Source organism: Alligator sinensis, unplaced genomic scaffold (assembly GCF_000455745.1).
Source record: "Alligator sinensis unplaced genomic scaffold, ASM45574v1 scaffold758_1, whole genome shotgun sequence".
Classification (NCBI taxonomy): Eukaryota; Metazoa; Chordata; order Crocodylia; family Alligatoridae; genus Alligator; species Alligator sinensis.
In genome coordinates this window covers 1,213,316-1,232,005 of record NW_005842457.1, presented here as the reverse complement: position 1 = coordinate 1,232,005, position 18,690 = coordinate 1,213,316, and the positions used below count along the sequence as shown (strand labels likewise).

Genomic DNA, 18,690 nt, shown 5'->3' with positions numbered 1-18,690 from the left:
CCTACACACTTCCAGGGAGGCTATTTGTGGCAGGCCAATAATATCAGTTATACTTGAGATCACAATAATGAAATCATTACTAATGAGTGAGTATTATCTGCATTAATCTGGTCTGAAAAGTACCAACACTACTATTATTACTAATGTGAAACTCCCATCTGAGAGAATAAAAAAATCTTCACTGTTAATTAAGCCTTCTAATATGCTTGTGAAGCACTAAAGAAAGTACAACAATTTACTGAAAGATAAGCAGGAACAAGAGAAGTTATGTCACTTAAGATTTGGTAGTGTGAATTTAATTAAATGAAATCAGGTTGAACTGATTTCAGATAAAATCAGGTTAATTCATCATTTATTTTTAAAAGTAATGTAGATAATCATCTCCTTAAATATAATCTTATTGAATGTACCTAGTTACTGTAATCATGTACCTAAGCTGAACTTTTCACATCACAAAACCTGTCAGAGTACAAGTTGCATTTAAAATGAGGCACTAATGACATCAACATAGCCTTAAATAATGTTTAATGACAGAATAAAAATGTCTGTCAAGTTAATGTTAGTTGCAAAAAAAAAAAAGATTAGGAGAATCAAAAGCAGCAATATATATATATACACACACACACACACACCTGTTCACATAGCCTGGGAACTTTATGTCTTTATCTAAATCAAATCTGGACTTTTCATCCAGTCAACAAACGTATACAGATCAATGACCTTCTGGTTAAAATATCAAGATGCCATGCCCTCTCTCAAACACTATACAGTATTCCTAAGTGATTCTAAAACTGCAGTAGTGAGTACTTTTCCATCTCTTCTACTCTACCTAAAAGTGTTTTCAGCAGGTGAAAAGAATGTCATTGCATTATTGACCAGAAAAAACAAAAGCATCAGTGAATCAATGCTAGCTTAAATTGACCTCTGATTACCTGTGAAGTCTAAAATAGTTACCTCTCTGAAGCAATAAACTAAAATGCACAAAACAGAAAAGGTGAATTCTTAGCTGTCCTTTGAACATATTTTAAATTATCATCCTCACCACCAGTTTTCTCTCCTTCACATAAAAAAAGCCTTTCCATCCTTTTTAAGAGCATTATATGCATCTTTGAAACATTTTTCTTGGTAAAAGCTCTGGAATTTTTTATCTGGGAAATTTTCATCTGTCACATATAATATCAAGAAAGGCATCTTCCAAATCATGTGTGTGAGAAAGGTAGTGTTGGGGTGATGCTGTAGCCATGATGATCCAGGAAAAATGTGATAGGCAAGGATTTTTGTGGGTGTTATCTTTTATTGAAACCAGTGTATAGTTGTTAGGGTCAGAGACAAGCTTTTGGTACCACAGTTCCCTTCCTAGGTACCTGAAAGCTTGCCTGTGTCCCTCTCAATTATGCAGTTGGTCAAATAAAAGCAGATATCATCCATATCTATAGAAATCCTTGCCTTTAAGTGAAAGTCACTTGTAGGCCTGGAACAGTACTGAAAACTCTTGGAAACAGACATTTAAAGACTGTAGCACACTATGGGAGGGAAAACATTGGGACATTCTTATTCCCCAAAATGGAAGAGAAATCTAATGGATGCAAAAGGATGTTCTACCCTGACACTTCCATTTTAGGAGTAAAAATTAGTTTATTAGCAAGTCTGTTTGCCAACCATGTTGTCCAACAACCTTAAAATGAAATATTCTGACATGCTCCTGGAAAAATGTATCTTACTAAGACTACAAATTCCTGACCAGAGTTTAACAAATACAACCTTTCAGCTTTCCTCAAATTTTAATCCACATGTGCATAACTGTCCCTTTCTGTTGCTAATACCAGTCTCATTTCAGGTAATACTTATCAATCATATATAGATATCTTACAAACCTAATATGCATACCTATGCACAAACTTTAAAGAAAAAACCCACAGCATGAGGGAAATCAGCCCACTAATCTGAACCTGATGATTCTTCCAGTATTTGCCATTCCAGGAAAATGTAGCTTGGTTTTCAGGGATCACCAGGCTCCAAAAATCTTAAAGTACAGCCAATAATGTCCCAGCTCTATTAGTGGTAGGCACATACACTTGAGATTGGCAAAAACCAGCTAAATTGTTTCCCCCCATCGAAGCCACTTACAGTAATCACTGTTGTGGCTTTTGTCAATTAAAAGCCAAAATGGTTTTATGGCCTATCCAAGACTTTCTACATAAACAATCAGAATGCAAGCTAAAAGTTATGAGAAAAACGGGAATAACCAGCAAGAGTTATTGTACTTACTGTTCAATGCGTGGGGACAGATACAGCTTGGGAAAAACCTGAGTTGCTTCTGCATCCTCAAAACTGACCGAAAGAAGTGCAACATCCTCTCCTGGGTCTTCATTCACATCCTGTATAAAAAAGAAACGGCAGGTAGGAAGAGATTGAAAGTATTTATATTATAAGCTTACTAGGTGATGGGTAAAATATAGTCAAATGCCCAGTATAGTTAAAAGGGTAACAAAAAGGTAGGGGAGGCCCAAACAGGACCATTTAAAAAATCAATTTGCAAAACTCATATAATTATTTTATTAATATCCTGAAAACATTCTTCAGTGTTTTTTTTTCCACAGTTGCAAAATAAAATCAATTATAGCAGCTCAGCACTTATGAGCAAATGTATGATAACATGTCTCTTTTCCCATGTGATGGGGCAGAAACATGTCAATAAAGCAGCAGGTTTCATTTTTAAGAATCTAAGAATTATTATGAAGACAGACAGCAGATGGGCACTATCAGCAGGTGCTGGCATATATGACATCGGTGGATTTGCAAGTGAATTAATCTAATACTATCTACCTGATTCCTGACATTCTTCTTTCACACTACAGGTGACAGCAACCCTCTTTTCCTTTGGAAAGGTCTTGATTTCCCATTAATCAATCTTCTTTTCTTGTGTTGTTTCTCTGCTACCCCTGGGAATCTCTCTCTCCACCTATTTCACAGCCCTACATACTGTTTTTAATCATCGCTGTGTCTGCTTCTTCTCTCAGCTCTGATGAATAATGCCTTGCATTTGGAAACTTGTTTAACATTAACCCAGCTGTGGATTGGGTCCAATAAAAGATATCACTAGGGATCCTGGTTTTCTCTGTTTAAAAATCCCAAATTCTCTTATTTAAACCCCCCCAAATCTGTGTTTTCCACTATTAAAATGAAACGCCACTATATATAAAGTTATCAGTTGAACACAATAATTTAATACATTTACAAATTTAAAAGCAAATGTGGAAGTCTACCACTGCCTCAATCACTACAACAAAATAAATTCTAAAAACCTACGTATTTTCGCATTTGATTTTGTTTTTTTTTATCATGGAAAATCAGAGCTTCCCCAGCCCCAGGACACAGGTCCAGCTGCGGCTGTCCCCCCACACTGCTCTGTGATGCTGAACAGCCCTGATATGCTGGTGCCCTGCCCCTGCCTATGCTTCTGTCCTTCACTCCCAAGCCACAGCCCCACCAGCCTCGCCACTCCCCCACACTCCCAAACCTCAGCCCTCTAAACCCTGTTGGTGCCCCTCACTCCTGCCCCCCTGCCCTGCCAATGCCCCTCACTCCCGGAGGTGCCCCTCACTCCCAACCCACTGCCCCCGTAGTGTGTGAGGAAGTGAGTGGGTGTGAGGTGAAGGGGGTGTATGGGCACAGATGATGCATGGAGGGGTGGACAGGCACAGGCAGTGTGGTGGAGGACATGTACCCCCCCCCCCCCCCCCCGCCCCACTCCAAGATTTCTGAGCCCACAGCAGGGGACAGAGCTGCAGGTGGGCCAGACCAGCTCTGGGCAGGAGCCACCTCTGCAGCCCAACAGGTAGGACCCAGCATGGGAGGGAACACCATGCCACCTTGGCCACCAAGGTGAGGCATGGCAGTGGCACAGAGTTGTGCCCCCGCTGCTGCTGGGCAGCAAGGCGGCACCTCAGTTTGGTGGCCATGGCAGTGCAGTGCTCCCTCCTGCCTGCTGGGCCACAGAGGTGGCTCCTGCCCTGAGCTTGTCCAGATTGGCTTCAGTCCCACACCTTGTGGTAGGCACAAAAATCTCAGGAGGTATGTGTCCCCCCGCCACATGGCCTTGGCCCCCCCTGCTCCCCCCATGCCACATTGACAATGTGTCACCTGTGCCCTCCTTCCCCTCCCCCATAGACTTACCTGGAGGGAGCTGCGGAAGATGCAATGAGAAACCTGTGGTTTCCCCCATCTTTCTCCATTAAAGGAGAAAATCCACATTTTCCACAGCAAATGGAAAACCCAGATCCCTGGATGGCACCCAAAAAAAAGCCTTGCCTCTTGCATAATTCTTGGACTGTCACAGCTATAGCATCACTCTAACAGGAAGTACAGTATTAACAAGCTCTTGTCCTTATTAACTTGCCATTTTCACAAATCAAAAGAATAAATACAACTGATTAAGCAGTAGTTGCTAAGAATGTAAAAGAGCTCATTTAACCTAACAAGCATTTGTCATATGCTGAAAAGTGTTGATTATATATTTAAAATTTCTACATACAGTTTATCTCCAAGAAAACAAGCTTTTCTATGTTTTAAGCTTTTTGCAAACACCTTGCTCATATTAGCACTGAGCAAACATGCCTTTTTGTTGGCTGCAGTGCAGCTAGGTCAAAATTCAATATTTTTAATTTAGCACACAAGTGTCACTAATGCTCAAAAAGATCTAGAGATAGCCTTCAAACACATTGTCATTGTCATGCTGTAGTACACAGAGAGTTTCTAAAATATAACTTCCTAGTTCTCCCTTTTTTCATTTAAGGGCTCAGTGATCAAATGGATTTCAAACAGAAAACTGTGGGGGGAAAAAAATCTTCCACTAGGCAGGACTTAAGTTAACACCCAACGTGATATAAAATGTTGGCTTGTATCAACAAGTCAACAATGCAGCTATCAAATCAGTAAAACATTAAAGCACCAGCTATTGCTCATGAACTAAAATAATACAGAATTATTATGACCACCAATGGAAGCATCTAAATAGGGACTTTTGTGACAGGAGAAAAAAATTAAGCGTATGTTTTTATATGAACACAGTGTCTGCCATTTTAACTGGCAGCAAGCTGGCTTGCAAAACCCAGACGTAGTATTTTCTTCTCTACAAAAATAAAGTACAACAGTAACAAGTCAATAGTGCAGCTACAACTGCTGACATGTTACCACATTGGGTGTTAACCTAAGTCCAGCCTAATGGAAATCTGTATACAAGGAAACTAACATTTGTCTATTGCCATCATATTTCAGATTGATTTATATTTCTGGTACTGCATACTTGAAAAAAAATATCAGTTATGGACAATGTTTTAACCAATTCAGTCTTTGAGAAAGATTTAGAAATCCCTCTAACGTAGACCCAAATTGAACTATTTTAGCTGCTCAGCCAGGCCAACACCACAATACCATCGAAGACTTACAGAACATAGCTGCAATAAAGTGACTTTTATATAGATTGGACTCAATGGCATGCTCGCTTTAAGTCAATGGGTTTTCAACTTGCTGCAGAAACATGCAGAAAAACATGGATTCCTAATTTAAAGCAGAAAAAAATCTGATTTTCCTCCCTTAAAGGAGAGAAACATGGATTTTCCTCTTTAAAGGAAAAGACCACTTCCCCTTGCAGGCTGACAGCCTTCCAACCTGCAAGAAGCTGCTTGGGGCTGAGGGAAGCTAGGGGAGGTTGACTGGAGGCAGGGGGCACCACAGGTGTCTGCGCGCACACATACATATGGCTGGCATACAGCCAGGCAGGGCGGTGGGAGCAGCTCTCACAGCTGGATGCAGGTAAGTCTATGAGGGGTGGGGGTTGGAAGGCCAGGGCTTGGGGATTGTTCGGGGGGCTGTGGAGGGAGTGTGTGTGGGTGTGGAGGGGACAGATGCCTGCCAGTGCTGGGGCTGTGGCATGGCAGTGAGGGTAGGGGGGAGGTGTCTGCCCTTCCTGCCAGGGAAGGAGGTTGGGGAGCCTTCAGGGGTGGCGGGGAGCTGTGTGGCCAGGCCATTAGCACCAGGGCTAGTGCCTGTGGTTGCAGGGGCAGGGTGGCTAGGAGATGCTGCCTGGGGGTTGCCATGGCCAGGTCACCTGGTGTGGCATGGGAGACCCAGTCCAGGATGGGAGGGTGTCACAGGCCTCCCTTCCTCCTCCCTCCAGCCCAAGCTGAGGTTGGACTTGCTCTGCCTCCACCTATACAAGTCAGAGTCACTGCACTTCGGCTCAAGCAGGATGGGGCAGCTGGGGGGCCCCTCTGGTAGGGCTGGGAGTAGCAGGGGCCTGAGGGTTGGAGGGGCTCCGGCAGGACTAGGGGGGCTTGGGAGTGAGGGGCACTAGTGGGGGCGGGGAACTGTGGGTCAAAAGTGCAGGGCACCAGCGGGCCAAGGGGCTACGGGCCAAAAGTGAGGGGCACCGGCAGGGACAGGGGGCTGAGGGTTGGGAGTGAGGGGCAGCAACAGAGCCTGAGGGGATGGGGGACTGTGGGTTGGGTGTGAGGAGCACCAGCAGGGCCAGGGGGCTGTGTCTTGGGAGTGGGAGGCAATAGCATGGGCAGGCACAGGGCACCAGAAAATCAGGGCTGCTCAGCACTACAAAGCATCAGGCAGGACAGCCTAAGCTGGGCCTGCATTTTGGTGAGAGAAGGTGGCAGGAGGAGCTCTGATTTTCTATGTTAAAAAACCAAAATCAAACACTAAAATATATAGGTATTTAGAATTTGTTTTTATTATAATGACTGATGCACTGGTACGCTTCCAAATTGCTGTAAAATTGTAAATAGATCAAAAAACATTGTGTTAAATTGATACCTATATATATAACGGTGTTTCATTTTAATCGCGGAAAAACACAGATGTGGGGTGGGGTGGTTCAGAGACTGAGATTTTTAAACCGAGAAACCTAGGATCTCTGAGCAAGACTATCAAACATACCTATAATGAAGTCATTTTGTATTTAACACCAAACCATTTGTTTCTTTCAGAATGTACTATGTTACTTTTATTTATGCAAGAATCTGCTGGGTAGAACTGCATTCAGCCTTAGTATGTTGGTTACAATTGTTGTTTATAAACCAAAATTGAAAACATATGCTATACAGATCAACTATGGAAAAAAATGCCTTTTAAATTAATGGGCTTTTCTGATGTCCGTACCAGTCATGATTTCAAAGCTGTATCTCTCTGCCATCTCTAGAGACTTGTCAGCTATTAGACACATGATGTACAACTTCCATGTTGGTAAACAAATGCCTTTTCACAGGACAAAAGCTGCACCCTTCAAGAATCGTCAGAGTCAAAAGGTCAAGTATGTTTTTATCTTTCATACCAAGCTATAAGCAGACATTCTCTTCCCCATCTGTCTGCACACTGTGCATATATATGTACTTGTCTCAAACAACAGGCAAGATATGTAAATAGATAAACCCAGCAAAAAGCACCCGTATTTTAATTTTTTGTTTTGATTCAGAAACTGTATTCAGAGAAAGTATTTTGCCTCTTCAGTATTCTTCCCTTTTGCAGAACAGAAAAGTAAAAGACACTGATCTTAAATGACAAAGCATTTTATTTTTAAAATAGATACATTCTTCTGCACAACATATAATTAACCTGTGGAACCTACTGCCAAAGGATGTTATTAAAGCAAATAATTTTAAGTTGCAAAACAAAATTAGATATTCCTATGAATTAAGAATGGAATGTTATATTAATAATAGCATCTGTAGTTATGCTAAATATAACATACTTTGTGTTTATATAGTATACTAGCAAATTGCACATCAAGCATGATAGGACGGGGTGGGTGGGCAGGGTCTGGACCCACTCCCTCCCTTCCCCGCCTGCTGCTTTGAGCCCAGGCTTGTCCCCCCCCATTGTTTCGGGTCCAGTTCCCCCCTGCTGCTTCGGATGCAGCCCATGTCCCACCCCCCACCCCCAACGACTGGTGGGGAGGGGGGGGGGGCGGAAAGGGGAGCTTGCATGTGGCAGTGGGCGGCAGTTGGCAGTGGCGGGCAGTTGTGCCTGACAAGCAGCCATGCACTGCCACCAGTAAGTCCTCCCTCCCCTTACCGCTCCCCTTCCTTCCTTCTTCCCTGCTGCCTCCCCCTCCCTGCCGGCTATTGTTGGGGGGAGGGGGGCCCGCTCTGGTCCCTGGATCAAAGGAGCAGGGCCGGGGGGAGTGGGAGGCGGGGGCGAAGCCAGTGCTGGCCTCACCCCCCCACTCTGGCACCTCAGTCCCCACTGTCATGGCAATGCTCCATCGTGTGCGTCTGTCTGTGCAGAGCACTTTGATTGGCTGCCGAGACAACCAATCAGAGTGTGAATAAAGCGTTACGGACAGACAGACTAAGGCTTTTATAATATTAGAATTTTCATCAGAAACTTTACAAAAGCTAGGTATTATTTATATTTCATTCCCCTTCCATAAAATGGAGATGATAATACATCCTGTCTTGCAAACATGTGATGAGACTGAATGACTTAAACTCTGAAAAACATTTGAGATCCCTGACAAAAAGCACACAATAGCAAGTAAAAAGCCTTAGGTTTTCTGCAGTACACAGTATTCCAAAAGGATAGTAGCAACGTGAAATTTAGTCCACTTAAAGAAAAGAGAAAAACCAAGATCGTTTTAGGATGTTTCTCGATTTATTTTGCTAGGTTCCCCATCCCCACACTTTTCTCTCTCCTATTTCAAGATGTAAAACTCACTCAACCAAAAAAAAAAATAGTAATAAAGTGAAAATAACTACAACTTTAAGCAACTTAAGGCAGTGACTGCCTTTGGCCACTGACATTCAGTTTCTCCTGGGAGAATTGCTGTTCTCCCTCTAGAAACCATGAGGGTACAGATGTCCAGGATTTCTCTTTCAGAAAAAAAAATGGCCACTCCAGGAGAAAAAGGGTTATATAGCTCCTGAGAAAAAAAATGTCTGCACAGGCAGGCCTCGGACTTATGAGACAATTGGTATCTGAAAATGGCATCTTAAGTCGAAACGTTGTAACTCAGAACCAATTTTCCCATAGGAAACAATGTTATAAAGGGGGGATTGGTTCTTGAACCGAGGTCCAATACCCTGTTTTCACCAAAAATACCCCAGAATTTTGTATTCAGTCAATTACAGATGAGTAATATAGCTACATTAATGTATTTATATTGTAAAAAGCAATCATATTGATTTGGAAGGACTTCTTTGAGGTGACTTTGCTGGACTTTTTGAAGGGCTTTTGGTTGGACTTTTTGAAGGGTTCTTGGCTGGATTCTTCTCAGGAGTCTTGGCTGCAGGTTTTTCTGGAGTCTTGTCTGCTTTCTTAAAGAAAGTGTACAAGGAAGTTTGGACAGATGTTCTCCAGGGAGATGAGCGACGCAGTGAACTTGTTCGCTGGCGTGGCGTTGCATCAGATCAAGCGTTGTAAAGTCGAAACTGACGTCAGAAAATTGAAACAGGGTGTCAATTTAGAAACGTTGTAAGTGCGAAACGTTGTAACTCGGAACACTGTAAGTCAAGGACTGCCTGTACACATTTTCTTCTGAGAGAAGCCACAGCTTCCCTCCCCCCAGCCCAGGAGACAGTGTGTGCATCTACATGCAACACTTTAATGTGCAGTAAGTGCACGCATCTACACATGCACACGTTTACTGAGCAGAAAATTATGCTGTTCACAGGTAAATCTGCTACCTGTGAATGCAAGTAGTGAATTTACTCACAAGTAGTAACTGCACAGTAACGCATGTGTAGATGCCAACTGGGAACAAATTTGCTGCTAGTCAGCCCTGCCACTAGGAGCCATTCTGACGCTAGCCCCAGGGCTCTCCAGCTGGGAGCCTCTCCTGCCTCATGGCTGGGCTGGCTCTATGTCTGCTCCAGCCTCCGACTCTTAAAAGCCTTGAGGTGTTTTGAGCCCTGGGGCACATGCAGGCAGCCTGAGGCCACTCCAGGCCCCTGTGTCCCCCTGGCCAGGCTGCAGATTAGCTACACCAGCCTGCCTGGCACTGCAGGGCCACGCAGCTGTCAGGCCTGTACTGTACAGGCCTGTAGGCTGCTCCAGGCTCCTGCCAGGCCTGCCAGAACCCAGGCCTAGCTCCAGGCAGCTCCTGGTCACCAAGACCAGCTCCAGCTGCCAGCAGCCCACCCCCAGCAGCCTGCCCAGAGTCTGCAGGTGCTGTGGGGCATTGCCTCACCACACAACTGCCAGTCCCGCACTGTGCCCCTGCGCTGGGCACTGGAGGCAGCTGCCTTGGCCTGGCAGCATAGGGACAGCCATGCAGAGGCCCAGAGAACCAGCGCAGGAGCCCTGATGGCCTTATCATCACCCTGGCCCCTAGAGGCAGGTGTGCAGATTTCCCAGGGCCTTGGCAGGGGGGAGAGGAGGAGGGGGAGCCGCTGCTGTTGCTGTCACCCAGTCAGTGTCATCTCAAGGGTAGAGTTCACTGAGCTTGGTGGCCTTGTCCTTTTAGGGGTCCTTGCTGGGTTAAAAGGAGATTGTTCTCTCCCTTTTCAAGGGAATACTATCACAGTCCTTAGTCTGCCTCGCCATCACAACTTAGACGGAATTAATGATAGGAGGAAATGGTTAATGACGGTCACTGCTCTCCTCCAAAGAGACAATCAATTCCTCCCTGGCTAGGGATGATCCAATATAGCAATTTATATGATCCAATATAGCCATTCCAGCTTTGCAGCTTCTGTGCTAGGAGCAGGTTCCCAGTGAGTCTCAGGGCCCTGGCTGACCAAGCCTGGGTGGCAAGTGGGGGTTTTTCCTTGTACCTCTCTCTGGCTCTGCCACACTCCAACTGCCAGGTGTCCTGTGCCCACCATGCCTCCTCTGCTCACACCTTGCAAAACAGCTCCCCCCGGGGCATCACAGATGTTATGCACCACATAAGCTGTGATGATGACCCAAGGTATGTTGTCCTCAGTGAACTTCAGGCACGCAATGAGGGTGTGCCAGCGTCCACTGAAGTGACTGAAGGCACACTCCACTAGGGCACAGGTCTGGCCCAGGCACCAGTTAAAGTGGACCTGGTGGGGGTCCAGCTGGCTGAGGTAGGGCCACATGAACCAAGGCAGAAGCAAGTAGGCGGAGCCACTGATGAAGAGGTGTGAGACCACCACAGCACCCAGTTGGCAGGTCAAGCTTGTAGGGTGGAGCTGTGAAACACATGGGCATTGCTTGCCTAGCCGGCACTCATGTTTGTGAAGGCGCTGTGGTGGTCAAAGATGGCCTGGAGCACAACAGAGTGAAAGCCCCTCTGGCTGTAGCAGAGGTAGTGGCCATGGGGCAGACAGGTGACAGGGATGTGGTTCTGTCCAGGGTCCTGATACACTGGGGGAATCCCAAGGCATAGAATTCCACCACCACTGCCAGGGGGTCGTTCACCCAGAACACCGTGTGCCCCAGCACATTCTGGAGGGCACTGCACAGCTCCAGGATGGTCTCCCTAGCAGTGGTTTTACCCACTTCAAAGGGATGGCCCACGTAGTAAAGGCTGGTGGGCATGGCCAACTTGAGCAGGGTGAGTCAGCTAGATGCCCATGGGAAGGGGCGGCCACATGACGGTGCCCTGCTGCTCCAGGTGTGGCTGGAGCTGCTCCAGGAGGTCTCTGAAGGTGGCCCAGGTCATCTGAAATGCCTCCAGCCATTGCTTATCATTCCAGGTCTGCTGGACGACATGCAGCCACCAGTCCTGATTGGCTTAGCAGGGCCAGAGGCCCAGGAGGGCAAGGGCAGCCCTGGCAGTGGAGTCCAACAGCCCATTGTCAGTGTCCCTGCCAGGGATGGAGTCCAGGAAGCAGTGACAGCCCTGGGAGGTCTGCTGTAGCTGGGCAGGCAGTTGCTGTGTATCGGGGAACTGGGAGGGTCCAGATGGCTGTAGGCCAGCTGGTGGTCAGTGCAGTGGGCCAGCAGGGCCTGCACAGCAGCCAGCAGGAGCACGAGGCAGTGGTTGTCACTGCCAGGGACAGGGGATGGAGCAGTCCTCGTGTGGGCTGCGAGGAGAGAGCTGCTGTGTGCTTCCCCTGAGCTGTGCAGGGAACTGGCTGGCCAGGGAGCAGAGTGGGGCTGCTTTTTCAAGATGGCTGCTGTCAGCTGCAGTCAGAGCCCCAAGCTCCCCACCCAGTGGCAGCAGGGGCCCATTACAGGACCACAGGAAGTGGCAGAAATTTGCTGCTAAGAGCAGCAAATCATGCTCCCACATCCTTGCATTTGTAGACGCCTGCCAAGGAATGTTTACTTGTGAGTAGTTTACTTGCAAGTAAACTGATCTTGGATCAAATGCACATATAGAAGTGCCATGTGTCACTCTGGCTGGATTCTACTGCTTCAGCTGAGGAGGGAACAGAACATGTCCCATTCACAATCTCCACATAGGGTTGCAGGGAGACAGTATGACCCTGAACAGTCTGCATCAGCCAATCAGGGTAGTTTGGTGCACTGATGTTATTTGTCCTTTGGCAGACTGAGGGAGCTTGCAGAGTGTACTCACATGTGTGCACAGGGCCCCCCTGGCTGCACAGCATCAGTACTGCAAGCTCTCTGCTCTTCAGGGACTCAGCAGTCAAATATCTTTTCAGGGATCTACAACTACATTTTTCTACCAGAACTCAAAGAGATTTCTCCCAGGTCATTTCAATGAGTGTATACAGACTTTTGGTTGTGCCTTTGTACTGTTTTGCATAATGGATCTTTGTCCATTGGTAGCTGCCCATTCTGACTACTGCCTTAATTTCTAAAGTACTCAATCTTTTCTTCAAAGCAGCTGCATTTCTTTATAGTAGTTATACAAATGATATCAAGATAATGTCAACAACCTCCTCTTTGACATAACCTATAATCATCCATGCTATAAACATCTGCATTGTAAAACAAATTAATAAAAATAAGCATGTATAATAATAAACAAAATATCACAAGAATAGCAAAAAATAAACTGAAAAGAAGTGATGATTTTTTTTTTTTTTTTAAGATTTTCACCATATGAAGGAAAAGCCAAAGGTTTTGATTCTCATGTATCAGTTTATGTGGCATTTTGGAAAAAGAAAATCAGGCACATATTCTCTGTCTTTAAAACTATTAAGTTCTGCAGGTTTGGTAAAACAGAGAACATATAAAAGATGCAGTTCTGAGACTTTTTTAAAATGGTAGTTCCCTGGAGACTTCAACACAAGCAGTTTCAAATAATGTGGGAATCAAAAGGAAACTTAACAGAGTTCAACTTCATGTTATATTCATTAACACCATTTCAATGATCCAGTACTAGCTTTCATTCATGCCAATGAAGCTGCCATTCAAAAATACCATTCAGTATCTACGTTTTATCGGAAGAACTGCATTCCTTGCACGATATTTTGCCTTTTATAAATTAGTATGGATTGTGAATAAGAATTCATATTGAAAACACATTACATATAACATTTTACAAAGCATTGTTTTTCTGCACCCTACCTACTGTATTTGAAAACTGGGAATTTACTGGAACTGAGGATTTATTATGAGTCAGATGTTTGGTAGCCAGTCCAACCAAAACATCTGCTTTGCACAGTCACAAGTACTATAAATCCATTTCCCCTTGTGCCTGGAGCTTAACCAAGTTGTAGATCAGGGCTCTTTTTCTTTTTGTGGAAAATCAGGCAAGCTCAGAAAAGGTAATCTACAATACTTTTGTCTTGAAACCTTAGATCTCAGTATATTTTCAAGGAGAGGCATTTTTATACCTTAATTCAGGGGGTTGGCAACCTAAGGTCTGCGAGCTAGATCCAGCCAATGGAGCCACTGGATTTGTCCCATGGACCCAGGGGGCTTCAGCAGTGTTCCAAGTCATGGGAGGATTGGGGGGGAGGGCTTGGTGGCAGGGGCCTTAACCCATGCCATAACTGGGCAGCAAGGGGCTTTTCCTATATTGCAGCTGGGTGGCAAAGAGAAGCACCAGCAGCAGGGGTGGCCTAGCACCCAAGCTAGGTACTTCCAGTCCACTGTGACATAATGGTTGCTGTCTGTTTCCTTCATTTATAAATATTCTAAAATATTCTAAAATATTCAATCAGTTGTGTTTCTTTCTAGCAGTTATATCAATGATATCAAGATAACTGAACAACCTCCTTTTTAGCATAACCTGTAATTGTTGATACTATACATATCTGTATTGCAGTAACATCCAGAGATCCTAGCCAAGGTGCTCCAAAGTGCTGCTAGGTGCAGTAAATACATATATCAAGAAATGTCATGGATCCTACTTTGAAGAGTTTGCAACTGTTATAATGCTTTAGGTCCATTTGATAGCATCACTGAAGGAATGAGAACAGTACAATAAAACTAGAAAAAGTTAATGTGGCTTTAACATGAAAACCATTCTAACTGGGAGTGTTATCATGTGATGGAATAAGGGCCCAAAGGGAAATGGTAAAATCCCCTTGGAAATTTTAAAACCATACTTGACAAAGCATACAGGAATATACCATAAAAAATGAACCTAAAGCACTGAGAGGGAGGTGCTTCTTTTCCGTCTCTAAACACTCTGATTGTATGAATACAGACTAGATATTGTATCACAATATGGCATATTTAAATGTTTCAGTGCTGTGTTACACAGCCACCACCAGGATAGGAAACAGCCTTGCCTAATACACCTGAGTCAGTCAACCTTGCAGAGGTAGCATCTGAAATTTACAGTTTGAGATCTTCCTGAAAAAAACCTCAATATATAAACAAAACCATGTGAAACGATACCACAAATATCTATGTACAACTTGTTTTTATATCTGTGTTAACAATTGAGCAGGCAGGTAAATGGCAGGAATTTCTATTTTTTAAACTAAAATCTTAACTGAATGAGAGTTGTGCATAAAACCTGCTGACTTCATTATTAAAAATGGCCCATCTCACGATTTGACTGGGAACATTCTCATGTATAAGGTAAGTAGAAGTTGGTGCTTTCCCTTCACATTATAAGGTATATTAATATGTTAAATAGCATTGCCGGATAACCTACAAGTACAAGGAACTCCTAACTTTACTGTGCGGCATTTTTGATGGAAAGTTAGAAGACTAAGTACATCTAGCAATGCTAAGACATTTTACGCTTAATAGTTTAAGAAAAATAAAAAACTACAATGGAATGAATGGAAAAGTAGGCTAAGAAATTAGTGTGAAAAAATACAAAACAGCGCTTTACTGGAAGACGAAGTACATTAGTTTGTTGTGGCTCCTCAGCATTTGTATAGATCAGGCACTTCAGTGTGGCTCTTTGTCACTTTTATCAAATAGCTGATTCAATCAACTATTAGATAAAAGCACCGACCCCCCCAATGAAGCCCCCAATCTATATAGACATTGGGCAAGCTGGGTCAAACTAACATTATGCCTCTTCTGGGCATATGCTGTACTTAGAGCAGGGGAATGCTGTGCTTAAAGTAAAGTGCCGTTTTTGTTTTTTATTTCATGTCTGCAAGCAGCCTCAGAGACAGAAGACATTGCTTCATTCTGAGGTGAACACTTGAATTATTCCAGGAAGTTCATTTTTGTATTTTCTAGGAAAGTCATCAGATTTGATCAAGGAGTGCTGTTTCTTTAAACAGTATTTTTTTATGAAAACAGGGACAGTTACCTTATATGCACTGTACATAGTACTGAAATGTTCCAAAACATCATTTCCCAGAGTAATAAATTAAGAGACCTTTATCAAACTAGTAATCTGGGTAAAGATCTGAAAGAACAAAAGATATCTACATGCTACTTTAGGACATACATTTTCAAAAAAATGTTATGTAGAGCAAAAAATGACAGTCTATAAGGAATTATTTTAGGACTTGACTAGCTCACTTTTAGTAGAGTCTTTTCTTGAAACAAATACAATAATCCTCTGAATCAAATATTAGGTGAGCATGAAATAATCATTAGCCTTACTAAGAATACCTTCTGCCATTCATAATCAATGTAAAGACACATAGAACATGACTCACAACTTAGCAAGACACCATTTTTAAGTTTTCTGAGAATCCTTATAAAAATATAAGGTGTTGCTTAGGATAAGAAATATTAAAGGTATCTACCTAAGCTATTTTCTCTTAGCATTTGTGTGGTAATTTACCATGCTAGTGTTACAGTAATGTTGTAGCCATGATGGTCCAGGAATTACGCAAGAAGGCAAAGATTTCTTAGGGTGGTAACTTTTATAGGACCAACTGCAGAGTTGGGATAGTTAGAATAGCTTTCAAATTCAAGACCTGAGCAGACCTAATGAAGAATGCTTTCAAAAACTTGTCTAACTCTATCCCAATTCTGTAGCTGGTCCCATAAAAGTTACCACCCTAAGAAATCTTTGCCTCTTGCATAATTCACCATTACATTCACTGTACAAAAGAAAATACAAAGGGAAATATCAGTCAAAGAACTCAGGGCATTATAAATAGTATATTCATATTCTTGCTTGTGAGAATACATGTTAGAGCTCACAGTTTCAAAGATGGGTTTTGTCCACTTATTTCATCAACTTGGAGACCCCTTACATGGCTCATCTTAGGTAAGCGCCTGATAAATATAAATAACTTTCTCAGAAAACCTATAATAATGGTATTTTAGGTGCGAGTCATGTCCTGTGTCTTTACCAGTAACCTACATCACAAAGGATATTGCCTCAAAAAATGGAGGTGCTTCTTCCAAAGAGGTAAACAGATGCTCTGGTAATCCAGAATAGGATTCTGGACTACATGGATGTAATTTTCAAAACCTATATGAGAATACTCTTAAAATGTTCTCTCTAATACGTAAGCATGTATTACTTGTTAGCACAGAAAGTTAGCAAGTTTTACAGAAAATGCATATAATATGTAAATGAAGCATTGCTGTACCATATTTTCAAGGGAAGTTCACTGTATTAAACTTTTTAAATCCTCACAAAAACTTTATCTATGGGATATGCGTTAGTTACAGTTTACTAAAAAGATACAATCTTATATACACACACACAAACGCACACATAGCATTGTGTGTGTGTAACTATATCTACCTATAATAGTGTGTGTGTGTGTGTGTGTGTGTGTGTGTGTGTGTGTGTGTGTGTGTGTGTGTGTGTGTAAAAAAAGAGAGAGACTCAATGCAAGTTAAGCACACTCAACATACTGGAGAAAGTGCTTCATACCTCAGAGCATCAGTCTCCACATTAAAAAACATTTACACAGTTAATAATGTTTGTATAATAGATTAATATTTACCAAAAAAAAGTTGCAACAGGAAGGAAATGTGACTACTGGGTTCTATTCATAGTTTTGCCACTGATTTCCTGTATAGTCACAAAAAAGTACTTTAATGTTGCTGCACCTCAATTTAATGAATTGTAAAATAGGGACACTTGCCGTCCTTACTGGGGGTATTAAGAGGATTAGCAAAAGCAGGGGTGGTCAACCTGCAGCACAAGTACCAAAAGAGCACAGGCACCCTGTGTGTGAGACATGCAACAGAGCAGAGAGGGGATAGGTAGCACAGTGACAAGATAAGGCAGGGAGCAGAAAGCAGATCAGGCAGGGCAAGATGATCAAAGTGGCACTAAGGGAAGGTACGGGGCTATTTTGTGGCACTCCTGACAAAATGGTTGGCCTCCACAGAGCTAAAGGATGTCTGTACATAGATTATACAAGTATAAACTTTTATAAAGCAATGTTGCAGTATTAAGAGTAATGTTAGCTAGGAAGATCAACCTGTTATTTAATGTTAACTTTTATTGCTTGGGAACAGGACCAGAAAGTATCACATTGCTAATGAGACTTCAGACAAGACAAATGTCTCTCAGCCACCACCAGCTAATAATGGGCTACATGAAAGATCTGGAAACTCCAAAGCTTAATAATTTTTATGGAACTGTTCTTACTCCAGCATGTCTGCACTTATACAATGAATCATTCCAGTCACTCTGAACAAACCACATAAGTCTTAGCAAAGCATTTTTTTCCTCTTTAAACTTACACAATTTTCAAAAATCAAGACTTAAGTAGTTAAAACAAAAACAACACCACCTTAGGGACAGATTAAGCAAATCGTAAGTCTGGTAGTTTGGGATACTGAAGATGACTTCAACGTGAGACAGAGAGCCAGATGGAAAACATATTTGCATATGATGCTATTTTAATGTGTAAAATAGCTCACCTCCATTTTTTTTGCTAACTTTTATCCAACTGTTGCTGTGCAATCCAAGTACTGTACAACAAAATAAGTTCTGAAATGATTTTTAGAACGGTCTGCTACCCTTTTGTAAAATGCATCCATTAAATTGGTACAAATCTGTAAACTCTGTTCTGCTGCAGCAGACACCGTCTCTGCTGCTATGTCTGACTTCGCCAACTACTAACTAGTGGATCCAGGGGGAGGGGTGGGGAAGATGCAGTTGCACCTCCCTTTGATTCCTGGTCCACACCAAGTTTAAAACAGGCAGTGGCAGAAAGATTCCTATTCTTTTGCAATTCTGCTGTCTGATAGCTGCTCCTGAAAATGCAGCTCCTATTTCACAGCCCTGCAGATGGTTTTTAACTCTAAATAAAAACATTAATTCAGGTATGGAAATAATTTTTAGTAAAGCACTGCAAGTACTGTCAAGATACTCAAGAAGGCTTGATTTTGTCTTATGAATCTGAAAGAGATATACATTTAATTTGAAGGACTACAGGACTAGAGAAACAACATATTTTG

General features: G+C 42.9%; 1 protein-coding gene across 2 annotated transcripts in view; it reads right to left on the bottom strand.

Moving 5' to 3' along the window:
* The window catches only part of LOC102371325 (BRISC and BRCA1-A complex member 2), a 217,112-nt gene that overhangs the window by 41,507 nt on the left and 156,915 nt on the right, over window positions 1-18,690 (bottom strand). For both annotated transcript variants that reach the window (XM_025212347.1, XM_025212348.1), the window contains exon 7: window positions 2,269-2,378. In XM_025212347.1, the coding sequence (XP_025068132.1) occupies window positions 2,269-2,378 (110 nt within the window). The remainder of the gene's footprint in view (window positions 1-2,268; window positions 2,379-18,690) is intronic.